The sequence below is a fragment of the Hippoglossus hippoglossus genome, chromosome 16 (assembly GCF_009819705.1).
Source record: "Hippoglossus hippoglossus isolate fHipHip1 chromosome 16, fHipHip1.pri, whole genome shotgun sequence".
NCBI classification, from domain to species: Eukaryota; Metazoa; Chordata; class Actinopteri; order Pleuronectiformes; family Pleuronectidae; genus Hippoglossus; species Hippoglossus hippoglossus.
In genome coordinates, this window is record NC_047166.1 from 6802132 (window position 1) to 6815102 (window position 12971).

A 12971-nucleotide genomic window follows, 5' to 3' on the forward strand; every position below is an offset into this window, starting at 1 on the left:
GCCAGAGTGAGAAGAGTAAATAAAAGAGTACAAAAGACCTGGATTGTGTGAAGTGTCATTGTTCGGCTTGTGAATGCTGACGTTTGTGTTCTTTTATTGTTTTGCTACTGCAGAGGAACTATAGTCATGCTCCTTTTTAAGTCCCACTTACAAACCTGTCTTACCTGTTTCTCTGTCTTTCAGTCTCTCTCTCTCTCTCTCTCTCTCTCTCTCTGTCTCTCTCTCTCTCTCTCTCTCTCTCTCTCTGTGCGTCTCTCTCTCTGTGCGTCTCTCTCTCTCTGTTCGTCTCTCTCTCTCTCTCTCTGCGGTGTGACCCTTCCTACTCCTTGCTGTTGACTTGCCATGACTAGCCTCAGGAAAAGTTGCTCAATGTTAATGTTTGACAAGTAGGAAGAAGGGCCTTGGCTGTCGTATCTCTCGGTGTGAGACAACACAACCAAACTCTTCAGTTCTCCTTCGACTTAAAGAATTTATAGCTGCTTTGTGAAGGAATTAAGTTTTCAGATTAGAGGAAGAACAAAAGAAATATACCATGGGTGAGTCTGCATTTTCACGTTTTCTCTTGTGCACATGGAATTTCTTTCTAAGCGTTTGACTTAGCTTTAACAGTTTGTTGGAATTAGAGGATAAAACACAGAAAACAGCAACATTGAAGTTAATCTGTGTGTTCGTAAAATGCTGTTGACTTGATTAAACTACTTTGATTTGACATACAAATAAGAATGAAGTAGAAGAGTAGGAATACCACTGAATAGCAGCTTGACATAGATTGATTGTATGCATGTGTTTGCTGAGAAATGTTAATTACTGGAAGCAAATATTGTCTCCATCCAGAGATCTTTTCATGTCAGTACTTGTTGGACACTTAACTGCTGTTTTGGCGTCTTTTTGTTCTTTAAAGTTCACTAATGCTGCAGAAGAATAGTGGAATGGAAGATACATACGTCTACTTATAGAAAGAATGATTAACCACAAAAGAAAAATATACGTTTTATCTGCAATAATCCACATTCACTTGAAGCCTGTATCCCTTGGCGAGCTTCCAGTGCTTTGGAAATGTCAGGCCACGTCAACTTGGGACGCAAGTAGCCAGCCTTTGTGCAATGAATCTAATTTTCTGCCCCATTTACTGCTCTACTGTAGAGGTGCTGGTGCTGATAGACTTCGAAGGCACCATGGGAGACGAGATCACAATGAGGGCAGGAGATGTGGTCAAGAACGTCACCAAGGCCAGCGAGGAGGGATGGCTGGAGGGGGAGCTGCGAGGAAAGCGGGGCATCTTCCCTGCTAACTTTGTCAAGGTGCGTTAACACAGCATTGTACTGTAACTGTACTGTGTGTCTGTGTTTATCCACATGTTACAATATGCCTCGTTTTGGTTTTTTCGTTACAGGAGGTGCCAATCTATTTGATAGGTGACAGCAAGAGGGAACCACGAAGCCTTAGACAAAGTACGATGCTAAGTCTTAATTCTAAGCACTCTTTACTTTCTTCACTGTTATCAGCTTATAAAGCAGAAAGTAGCTATACACACACTTTTACCAGAAAAGGTGAAGGGCTTGTCGGCTGATATCTTTTTTTACTAACAATGAGGCAATACTTCAAAATATAAAATCTTTATAAAAAAACTATTGTGGATTAAACTATTAATCCACAATGGTGTAACCCTCTATATCATTTTATTGGGAGATGTATTAATTCTAGCCAGAGTAATATTGTTTATTTGCATGCTGATATTTGGGAGAAAATCTTTTTATCTCACTCTTATGACAAGTAAAAGTAATCAAGGCTTGATATTTGGCAGTTTAATCATAAATACAATAAATACAACCATGACCCAAATACAACCACATTTCAAATATATTTCTGTTTTAACTGGTCTAAAATCACAAGCGTTTAACATGGGGACTGTAGACTGTAAATATAAGTTAACCACATCCTCACCACACAAAGCCTAATTATAATGTGTGAAAATAGAGTGTATCGTGACAAACACAGGGCCTTTGAGGGATTAGACATGATAGAAGTGTCAATAAACACTGAGTGCTTTGATTTCTATCCTGCTGAGACTTGACTACGCTCTATCATCAGCATTACCAGAAGATTATGAACTTTACTTGTGCCTATTGATGGGGCTGGTGTTTCTTTGTATTTCCAGCAAAGAAGACAAAACAGACGAGGAAATGCGAGGCAGTGTTTGCCTACAGCGCCGTCAATGAAGATGAGCTGGAGCTGGTTGTTGGCGAGACCATTGAGGTCATAAAGGAGGTAGAGTCGCTTATCGCTGCTCATTCTTTCATATTTGAACTCAAAGAACCGAACAGTGACTCAGCACTGCTCTGCTAACGAGTCGCAGCAGCAGACTGTAGATTCGCCCGAAGCAAAGGAATTTTTCTTGATGGCTCCTGAAGCTGCTCAATGGCCAAAACCTGACTATTATATGTAAATTGGGGTGTAGGTGTTTTCACAGCCAGGCTTCCCTGAGTAAATAACGAACGTTTTACAAATAATCTTGGGTACAACACTCTCTTTGTATTTATCCACCAGGCTCACAAAATGTTCTCAGACAAACTAGAAGTTTACGTGTTCAAGTAATCAGAGATCTAACAAATTGATTGTAATCTCTGGAATGTATACGGGATGACAGTGTTTTGTGTAACAAACGATGCTTATTTTGTCTTTAAAACTCTCATTTATCTTCTTTCTATCTCCCTCTGATATGTTCTACATGACAGATTGAAGATGGATGGTGGATGGGGCTAAAAAACGGCAAAGTGGGAGCATTTCCTTCAAATTTTGTCAAAGAAATCTTTGTTTCCCCTAAAGGTTGGTAAAGCTTAAGCATTTAATCTAAATATAAAAAAACTGCTTAATTCATCATTATCTCTACTCCTTTTGCAGAAGCCAAGCACGAGGGGAAGTCAAGACCCAAACTCACAGATGCAGTGTTCACTAAGGAGGTATGTACCGCAGACATGACTTTCCAGAAAGACATATGAAACCAATTCCCTTCTACTTAATTTTGTTTTTCTCCCCATGAAGATAACTCAAAAAGCAAGTCTGAGGAAGAAAGGGAAAAAAGGTAAATGAAATGAAATGAAAATTACACATGAATACAAATAGTCTTATAGAAGAGTTAAGAACTAAACTAACCCAAACACCCCGGAGATGTTCTCACGTTAGACATTGTTTCTAATTTTCTAATTAGAGGCAACCAAACAGGTTTATTTATTTCCTGACACGTCAACATGATACTCGTGGTATTTTCCACACTTTTAGCTGAATGGTAATGGGTGGAGTAAATACTTCAAGTACAAGTAACCAGTCTTGATTAATCACTGCAGAGAAGATTCAGGTATCCGTCAACGATCAGTGGTTTAAAACCTTTATCTCCAGTTCATCACAACCTCTTCCAACTTCTTCTATTTGTTAGTCATGTGACAGTTGCATACAAGGCTGATAAGATTAGTCATCATCGGTGAAGTCTTCTTTTCACATCACACATTACTAATTACTAATTACTAATACATGTTATCTCTTCTACTGTGTCTCCTCAGTGGTTGAGTGCTGCCAAGCCATGTTTGACTACAAGGCCAAAGCAGAGGATGAGTTGGATCTGAAAAAGGGAGAAATTGTCGTGCTGCTGAGGAAGGTTCGAGCACATTTGTTTTTTTTGACCTGTCATGTTTTTTCTCATGACGTCATGCTCTTGACAACCTCAGACTCCTCCAGGTGCGACTTCTTTTGTTACAAAAGCAGCTGCAGGTGTGTCATGTCATTTTCAATCCGGCTAAACCAGTTGTGTCGTTTCCAGGCTTCCAAGTGACACAAATCTGTCAGTGTCCGGAATTGCTAGGCGTCACGAAAAAGAAACATCTCTGAGATGGCTTCCTCGACAAATTGATAACAAAGCAGCCATGTTTCGCTTGACCGTGTGCTAACCTCTTGTGCAGACATTTCACGTCCCAAAGGACAGTGGTTTGTTTGAGTTTCTAATGTGACTCTTTAATCTCCATCTGAAGGAAACAGAAGATGAAGGCTGGTGGGAGGGAGAGCTAAACGGACGCCATGGCCTCTTCCCTGATAACTTTGTCATGGTGATACCGCCAATGGACATTCTGAAAGTGAGTGAATCAGGCACCATTTGAAATCGGACCGTCGATGTGTTCAGAGGTTCCAGACTGAGGCAGCTTGCTGCTATTTATAATAACATTTGAGCTGGACTTCTCTTTAATTATTTTTGAAAAGTGTTAGTACTGCAAAGTAGCTAATGTGTGTTTATCTTCAGCTGAGAGACAGCTGACTTCAGCTACTTGTTTACTCTGCAGCCAGTTCACAGTGACTCAGGCTTCTCTTAAACATCCTCTGTTTTGGAATTACTCACTGAAAATTCCCGCAGTGGAAAGAGAGCATAGAATAGAGATGCATTTAATGCACGAGGGAGCAAACTCGCCAGCCTGTTGAGTTTTTCCATTTCTGCTCCTCTAGTCTGGGACCACAAGCCAACCGCCTGCACGCAGCATCAACAAGAAACTCGCAGGTAAGAGGAACGGTGTTATTGATCAAACACAGCAGCACGGAAACATATGCTGGGTGAGGCCTCGTGTTTTAGAGGTTCTCTTCTGACTCATGATTTCTGGCTGTGGTGCTGTTTTACCTGCCAGTGTTCAGTGATGGCCTGTTGTTCTCGTAGATCGAGAAATTGGCAGCATTACTGGTTGAGCACTTTTTGGCACATGGTATAAAATTGGTCCCCTGATCAATGTCATGATTTTAAAGTGTTACTGAAGCAACTTCAAGCATTTACAGTATATTACATATTAATCCTTTACATTGGTTAATTATTCTTTTTATTTGTTATTTTCTTGTGTGCTTACTGAATCAACACACAATTTGAAAACATAATTTTACACCAGGATCCACAGAACAAATCAGAACAACAATTTGGCCTAAATACTTTTCACACGGTTATTACCAACTTTGAATAAATATATTTTTTGGTTCAGTAACTTAAAAAAGACAGACCACACATTAACAGCTTATGAAACAAGAATATGTATGTATGTATATGTAATATGCACAAAGCAGGATGTGGGTTACGGTTCGCGCTTCAGCTGAGGCGTGCTGTCAGTTTTGCAAATTAAGCAACATTTTTGTACCAAAAAGCAACAACAAAAATGTCTCTTGGCTGAAAATTCAAAATGCAAACTCATGAAAACATTTGTGGTTAAACAGGCAAAAAATGTGCTATGGCCCAAACCAGAGCTGCCACCTGAAATAACTGTATTGCCACTGCTCCTTACAGCATTTCATTTCCACACAGTATCACTCATTCTCAATCATTCTCACAGGAAGTCTCAGACTATAGTGAAACAGGGGGATGGTTAGTCTGGTCATGTGGCACAGTTAAAGAGTCTTGGAGGAAACAAGGGGGTGGAGGTGTGGTGGGGTGGGTGGGGGTGGCGGCGGAGGAGAGCTCTGTCGCAGAGATTTTCACAACCAACACAAGAAGCAGCACTTGAGCTACTAGTGCTGTGTGGACTGTTTGTTGAGAGGGAATGTTACACAATGCTTTGAACAGTCAAGGTAGGCGTCTCATGTTCTCATTTGGTTCGTTATTGCTCCCCGAGTCCGGTGACTCGTTTTCTTCAGGACGCTGCTTTCGAGCAGTTTCACTTCTTAGATTTGTATTTATTTAGCAGGACTGTAAACGGGTTCCTCGACCTTATCTGTGATCAAGTACTTGACCTGCATGGAAAACAGGGATGTCTCAGTTCACCGAGGCTTCATAATTTAAGCATCTGTTCTCTCAGTCTCCAAAGCAAACTGTCTCATGAGCTGTGTTATTGTGAGCGCCGGTCCCTGGTGAATTTGTTGAGCCCTTCAGGAAACTGTTACTACAGATGTACTGGATACAGCTGACCTACTCTGCTGCAGTGATCTTGGCTTCCCCTTGCAAATGCTCTTAAACTAGATTACAATTTAATCAAAAGACCATTAGCAAATAACATCAATGAAAATTATAATACAGTTAAAGGAGTGGCGAAGTCAACGTACGCAGAATGGATAGAGGGGGGGTCCCTGTGTCCACTCAGCACAGGACTTTAAGCTAACTTTAATTATCGAAGACAAATTTGCTGAGCATGCATGTTCTTTAATAGCAACAACCTGCTCTGTATTCAAATTGATGACAAGCAAGGGCAGCAGGGAAATGTCCGGCAGACTGAGGGGACCATGAAAGTGTCTTCTTAAGGAGACGTTTTCCAGATGGCTGAAGGACTCAAAGTGACAATATCTGTCTTATGAAATCCCAGTCACTGCTCCATTGTGTGTGAGGTGAATACTAAATGCAACTATTTGTGCTTTGAGGTAATTCACTGTTTCATTTTTTTCCAGGGAAGGCATCAGCGATGGAGAAAGTTGGTCCAGCGAAGACAAACGGTATAAACGCCAATGACTTCCATTGTAAAATTACTGGGATATCTTCCATCTAAAAATAATGTTGTGGAATCATTTGATGACGTTGCTTCACAGATGATAAACCAGAGACCAAGGACCTGAGAAGCAATCCTCCCACCAAAGTCAAGTTGCCATCCATCAACAAGCCCAGTCCACCTCCAGTCAAAGACAAACCCGTCAAGGTTTCACCCAAGTGAGTGCTGTCAAACTATTACGATGTTCTCCTGAACTACTAATCTGCACACACAACCACCGAGAACTTCCTGGGTAATTACGTCCCGCTACAATTCAGTGACATGAATAGTGATTCATCTGCAACCTTTCCAAAGCTAAAAGCCTTTGGAAAATGTCAGGAACACTTTCTCCTCTTTGGTCTGGCACCGGCCACTGGAGCCTTTAGATGTTCAAGGTTTTGGTCGCCGCCACCAGTTGCCATGGTGTCCTTAAAGAAGAATGCCAGGATGCCCGACCTTTAACGGCTCAGTGGAAACTCTAGGATGAGTCAGATTCGGGCCTAAACACACGAGAGCGGCCTATTTCCTGTTTCCTGAGCAAAACACACACACACACAAATACACACAACTGAGAAAACATGGGGGGAGCTGCCATCATTTCATGTGTGCTGTGAATGTGAAACATATGTCAGAGCATATTAAGGCATACAGACTTCAGCTGCCATGTTTGGCACCTGCAACTCAGTTAAAGTTTTTTTTTTCCTCCTTGAAAATGTGAACCACAGTCTGTGTACAGCAGTAGAACATCTCTCAAAGGTTGGTATTTACATCTCAGAAAATTGTACTCTTCTTTTCAGTAGAACAAATGGCCATGTGGCTCCCCTTTCACCAAAACCAGCAGAGGAGAAAGAAACCAACCAGTTTGAAGGATTGGATGTGCAGACCGATAAGCTGAGCCACCCAACGGCAAACAGAGCCAAGCCCCCTCAGAGGAGACCCCCGACCACACAAGTACGTCCAGTTTAGTGACATCATTTATTGATTACTACATTTGCTAATGTGCAAACAAACTGTTGACCTTTGCAACCTGAGATTATCAATGCAATAATGAGGCCTCTCTCCGCTTCATCTTCTGCAAAGCTTTCTGGGTAAATGCACAACATGTGATTTCTTTGAAAAGGTCCAGAAAACATTTTTGGCACATTTTAGTTGCCTGATGGTTCTGTCCACACGGAGCAAAGTTTCCTCGTCAGGTTATTTCTAGTCAAACAGAATGTGTTTTCCAAACTATGTCAAAGGTGGTAAATGTGTTCTAGACTATACTCATTTCCTTGACTCGCCCATTCTGCACTAAGGTCCAGCAGCCATGCAAGCAAGGTTATCGTAAAAAAGGAAGAGATAAGAAATCCTGCACTCGCCCCTTTTAGTAGATCAGACTGCAACACAGCCAAGAGATTTGTTTGAGCAAGAGAAAAGGCAATAGACACACCCCAGGTTCTCATGAGCTGCCAACATTCCAATTTTATAATGATGGCAACAAGTTTGGGCCTGATTTCCAGGCTATCAAAAGTCGTTCTGGGGAATAAAGACATTTAAGAATCCTTTTATGGTTTGTACTTTTATACCCAAAGGATAGTTAAATTGGTATAAAACTGAACTGGCGTAGTTTGGAATGGAGAAATGTCATTAAAGTTGCTGTGTATCGTCTTCCACAGACTCAGGGTGCCACTGACCAGACAGACTCAGAACAGCTGCCAAAAAAGTTCCAACCAGAGAAATTACCTGGCTTGCAAAAGGTGTGTGATGGACTGATTTCTGAGTGCACTGCAGTACATGTGTTTTTATCTTATTTTAATATTTAACACTGGTTCAGAAAGTATGATCATTGTTCAAGTTCCTTGATCTGTGCAACATCTTGCAAATATTTATTGCAGGGTACGGAAAATCTCCTGCCATCACCTGCAAAGCCTGAGACTCGACCCAAGACACCGACTCCTGCTCGACCAGCACCACCCAAAGTAGTCGTGGACAGCAAAACTGTGACCCATAAAGAAAAGCCAACGGTGGAAAGCCTGGATGCCGAGATCAGAGAGCTGAGGGTGGCTCTGGAGCTGCTGCAGACACGACACGAGTAAGTGAACACTCATCTGGAATGTGGGCATATGAGAAACCCGAGCCTCAAGGTATTATTTATACCAATGCAGTTGGATTTATGATGTTTGTGGACACACAGGAAGTTACCAATCAAAACCATCCAGAAAAACTGGACTCAACAATGTTGCATCTTTGCAATCTCTTGTCTCTTTGACTGCTTTGATATGAAACTAAACAAAGGCCTGGTTGGATGGTAGGAGCCATGATATGTGCCACTGTAGACACACAACTTCCATTTGGAGCTCTCAACATGTGATTTTAAGCAGAGTAGCTTGAATCTACAGGGTGAAGTATTATGAAAAACCTTATTTGTTTTTATTAAAAGCATGTTATATCAGTTTAACTGGGGCACACAGTTTAACTCAGGCACACACAGTTAGCGGGACCATAGTTTCAGACTGACAACCACAGATTTTATCACATTTCTCTAACAACTGCCAACTTCCATAAGCCCAAGAACACACAGTATGAAACATTTGGATATTAATTATATGTTAACATGCTTTACATGCTTTTTACATGATGTCAGCCGCAGTTCTCAAAGATGCTTCAAATATTTTGGCAAGCTAGTTTTAAGACAATACTGCATTCCTCAGAGTGATAGCAGGTTGTGTATAATTTTTTGAGGTGGACTGTAAAAGTCAAACAGTCATATATTAGAAATGACACTTAACAGTGCATTCATTTTAAGACTATTAAACAAATGTATTTTTTAACTGCAGGGCATTTATAGTATTAAAGATCTACTACAAACTAAATTACTTCAAAAGTCTTTGTATGGATATTTATTCATTTGACTCAACTAGCAGTGAACAGTGTGGTTGACCCATTTAGACACGAGTGTCTACAGACTCTTTTTTTCATCTCTGCCTCTTTTGATCAGGCAAGACATGCAGGAAGTGAAAGAAGAACTGCGGAAAGAGAGAAGCAAACAACTGACGATGCAGGTAGGTGAAGCATGTCTTGAGTTTTGCATGCATTCTTACTGCCTGCAGAATACAGAATTCATGACTGAAATTTTTCATTGTTTAAAATGTCTTTTCTAAACAGGAGGAAGTGAACAGTTTGAAGATGAAGCATTAACTACACACACTGTGACTGGGCAGGCTGTCTGACACTGTTTCGTACAGGCCCTCGAACTGCTAATTAAAACAAGTTGAGCAGTTTTCTGACGTGGAGCTGAGAGAAAAAAGACGAGTGAGCTCTTCCACTAAACCAGGGCTACATTAGAAAGTATATTTGGACATAGGATAAAGATCCTGGACCGGACCGGACAAACTTGATCGTCCAAAAGACTTTTAAATTATATGCAGAGCTGTTCAAGTTATTTGAATGCTGGAAATGAGAAACATTGGTGTAAAGTGGGTTATGCTTGGTTGCAAATTAATGTTTTACATTGTTATATTACAACTGTCACCTCTATCACATTCCTAGGTGTTACTGTACTTTTCACATGATACCCCAGCAGAATGTGTAATATATGCGGCTGTAAATAGGAGAAAATATTGTTTTGTCTTTTGCAAAGAAGTAATTTTGAGTCAGGAGCTTTGTCATCTGAATGTTTATAACTGAATTACTACGGTAAAAACTTGGAGGTGAATTTCCACATAAGAATGTAATGCTGCAGAAATCCACTGGGAGGCACTATATGTCAATTCTTCTACATAAAGAGAAGCATTAAAACTTTTCAGTGAATGTTGGATTAATGGAAGCAAACTGGTGCTATTAAATTCACATTAGAAAACCAAAAATAGATTTAATTCTTTGGTATAATCCTGTTGACATTTAGGTTTTGGGAACATGACTTGTTTTAAGGGACAATCTTAAAATACAGAAGGATTCATACAAAGTGGAAAACGAATTCCATGTAACTCAGAAATACTGACTCACTGAAAATAATGACTCATTGCAATTAATTTGAACATGGTTAAATAAAAAAAAAAGAGGAATTCTTTGCAGCATTCATGGAGAGAGCCATTTAACTTAACCACATTTGGATCGCACCGTCTTCAGAATGCGGCAGAGAGATTTGGTTTTGGCTCCGAACGGTGTTAGTAGTGGTGGTGTGTTCCTGTCTAAGCCGAGTAGAGTTGCCCACTATGGAGCACATCTGGACAACATCTGGAGCTCATCAGGGACCCGATGCTCCTGAAACTGCCATGGGAACATACTATTTTAAAAAATGGTGTTGAATAATGGCGATCAAGGGCACATTCCATTTTGGACAAGGGGTGAAATACATGAGGGTAAACAGACAAAGGGTCAGATTATATGGCAGAAATGTCTGAATTAATGACATATATGAAAAATGAATGTTCCTGCAGTAAAGATGCGCAAACACAAGTGGAGATTTTATTTATTTTACTCAACGACCCCAAAAAGCTTCAATAATCTCAGTGATGACGGACGCTGCTTACACTACTGGCACTCTTCTAAATTATAATACACCACTTGTGTGACTAACCTGGAAGAAACGTAGAGCTATCGGCCATAGACAACACAGTTCACTGTTAACATTGGAGAAATTTAAGATAAGTAGGGGGGAACTGCTGGGAGAACTGAAAATGGAGTGTTGAAAAACGCTTTGGAGCTCAGAGGTCAGAGTTAAAATTAGAAATAGTGAAGGAGGAGCTGAACTGAGAAAGAACAGTTCACCACTGTCAAAGAAATCATATGAACGACCTCAGGGAAAACGGTAATAAATCTTCCACATATTAAAAATATAAATCTAATATGGAGCCGTTGACTGAGAGGAAATCATGTATACCACTTTTAACTGTATTTTGAGAATTACATGCTGTGCTTCCTGTTCTACATTTGACCATTGTAATTAAAGGAGAATAATTTATCTATTTAAAGGAGGTTAAAAAGCATGAACGTAGCTATAGATGTTATTATCTATAAAGTGGTGTTTTCTGGAATTAGCCAAAGAACCACAAATGACAGCCCTACAGTTTGTATCGTGCTCGTCTTTGTGGACATCTTTCCCACGCTGTGGGATGTCCACAAGTCAGCTCAGACTGATAGCTTACCCTAACTGGATTTCCTTCATGTTGATGTTCGCTTCATTTTAATGATGTACTGTCTCATAATTATCATAGGTCTACTGAAATTATTCGATGGTGGGCTCTAGTGAAACATATTTTTGGTTTTGTGATTTCGAGGTAGATGCTGTTCACAAGGGTTCTCAACAAATATAATTACACAGTTACTTGAAAGAGTCTACACCATCAGCGCCACTGATTTCTGGAAGCCTGCGACCACATGAGAGGCTTTTCCAAGACCTCAACAGAGAAGACTTCAGTGTGGGCTCTGTCTGAAAACAGAACGGGCCCCAAGGCAAACCTGAACCCTGTCTGCTCCTCCAGCACAGTGTGAACTTTGAGGAGGACTCTATTCTAGAAGTTCTTGGCTTGCTTTCCTCTCCAACCGAGGCTCTGTACCAGTCGCCTACAAGGATGGACTAGAGATTCAAGCTCCAGGTTGGCCAAAAGAAAGAATGTGGACATGCCAAATCCTGATGAGTATTTTTAGGATATCTCCCTTTAGTACGACTTTAATGAAATGCCAAGAATTCATACTTCCTTAACTTGTAAATCACCAAACCGCTGAAGATTGACTTCTGATAATGTCCAGTATAAACATTCGTCCAATGCGGGTCATTCCTCAATGTTCTGTAAGTCTTTATTGGCAGGGAAAACAATATTCCAGTCATTGAAGTGGAACAAATGTATTATGTGAATACAGATTTGATGTTAGCCATACAAGCCATGACCTCGTCCCTCCCTGCGAGCATGCACCGATGTCAGAACAGCAGTTTCCTCCTCCCCCCAAAACCACATAAGAAACAGCGGCTGACACCAACTATTATGTGGAATCTACAATGTGTGGGCTATTCTAAGACACAGCAGACAAACGAAGAGGACGTACTGTTTGGTGAGCAGCTTCTATCTGTGGGACGGGTACTAGTTTGGCCACCACTAAACAAGGCATTTCCAACCAAGATATAATCCAGCAATAATAATAATAAGGTTATGAATCAGTGACCAACCAGAGATTATCATCAGCGTATGGATAGAGAAAAGCAAGGTAACCACTGAAGGAAGAAAGACAGATGTAAAAGACAAATAGTAACAAACGTAGGAATCGAACAGAATTTCTCCAAGAAAAATAAAGTGGCTTCAGAAAATGTGAGAATAACTAGTATGAAGCCAATATTAGAAGGAAGTAATCATAATAATGAACTGTGGTCACGGCCACATTGACATTCCTGAAGCCACTGTGCAACATCAGGAGGCTTCATGAGTGAGACACATAAAAAGATGTTGCAAAACCCATGGAGGCCAGCGCACATAATATTCAAACATGCATATCAAGTGTTACTTAAAAGAATCATTGCACAAG

At 40.6% G+C, this 12971-nt stretch overlaps 2 protein-coding genes across 3 annotated transcripts in view; both read left to right on the forward strand.

Annotated features, from left to right (window-relative positions):
• Window positions 1–12971, forward strand: part of LOC117777400 (hemicentin-1-like) — a 1765934-nt gene that overhangs the window by 1600302 nt on the left and 152661 nt on the right. The window lies entirely within an intron of this gene.
• Window positions 293–10257, forward strand: sh3d21 (SH3 domain containing 21). 2 transcript variants are annotated; one of them, XM_034612205.1, is made up of 17 exons: window positions 293–536; window positions 1144–1301; window positions 1394–1451; window positions 2159–2268; window positions 2736–2826; window positions 2902–2960; window positions 3043–3082; window positions 3558–3652; window positions 4023–4124; window positions 4489–4540; window positions 6397–6441; window positions 6535–6652; window positions 7274–7424; window positions 8129–8209; window positions 8348–8544; window positions 9451–9514; window positions 9618–10257. In XM_034612205.1, the coding sequence occupies exons 1-17, from the start codon at window positions 533–535 to the stop codon at window positions 9648–9650; spliced, it is 1458 nt and encodes a 485-aa protein (XP_034468096.1). In that variant the 5' UTR covers window positions 293–532; the 3' UTR covers window positions 9651–10257. The 2 variants fall into 2 exon arrangements, with proteins under 2 accessions (XP_034468096.1, XP_034468095.1); XM_034612204.1 differs by having other exon boundaries at window positions 296–536; window positions 7271–7424.

What these genes read in the sequence shown, in the direction of transcription:
- sh3d21 (XM_034612204.1), top strand. An exon ending in TGGTCCAGCGAAGACAAACG is followed by an intron (nt 6,442 to 6,534) that starts GTATAAACGCCA and finishes GTTGCTTCACAG; the next exon opens with ATGATAAACCAGAGACCAAG. An exon ending in CCCGTCAAGGTTTCACCCAA is followed by an intron (nt 6,653 to 7,270) that starts GTGAGTGCTGTC and finishes TCTTCTTTTCAG; the next exon opens with TAGAACAAATGGCCATGTGG.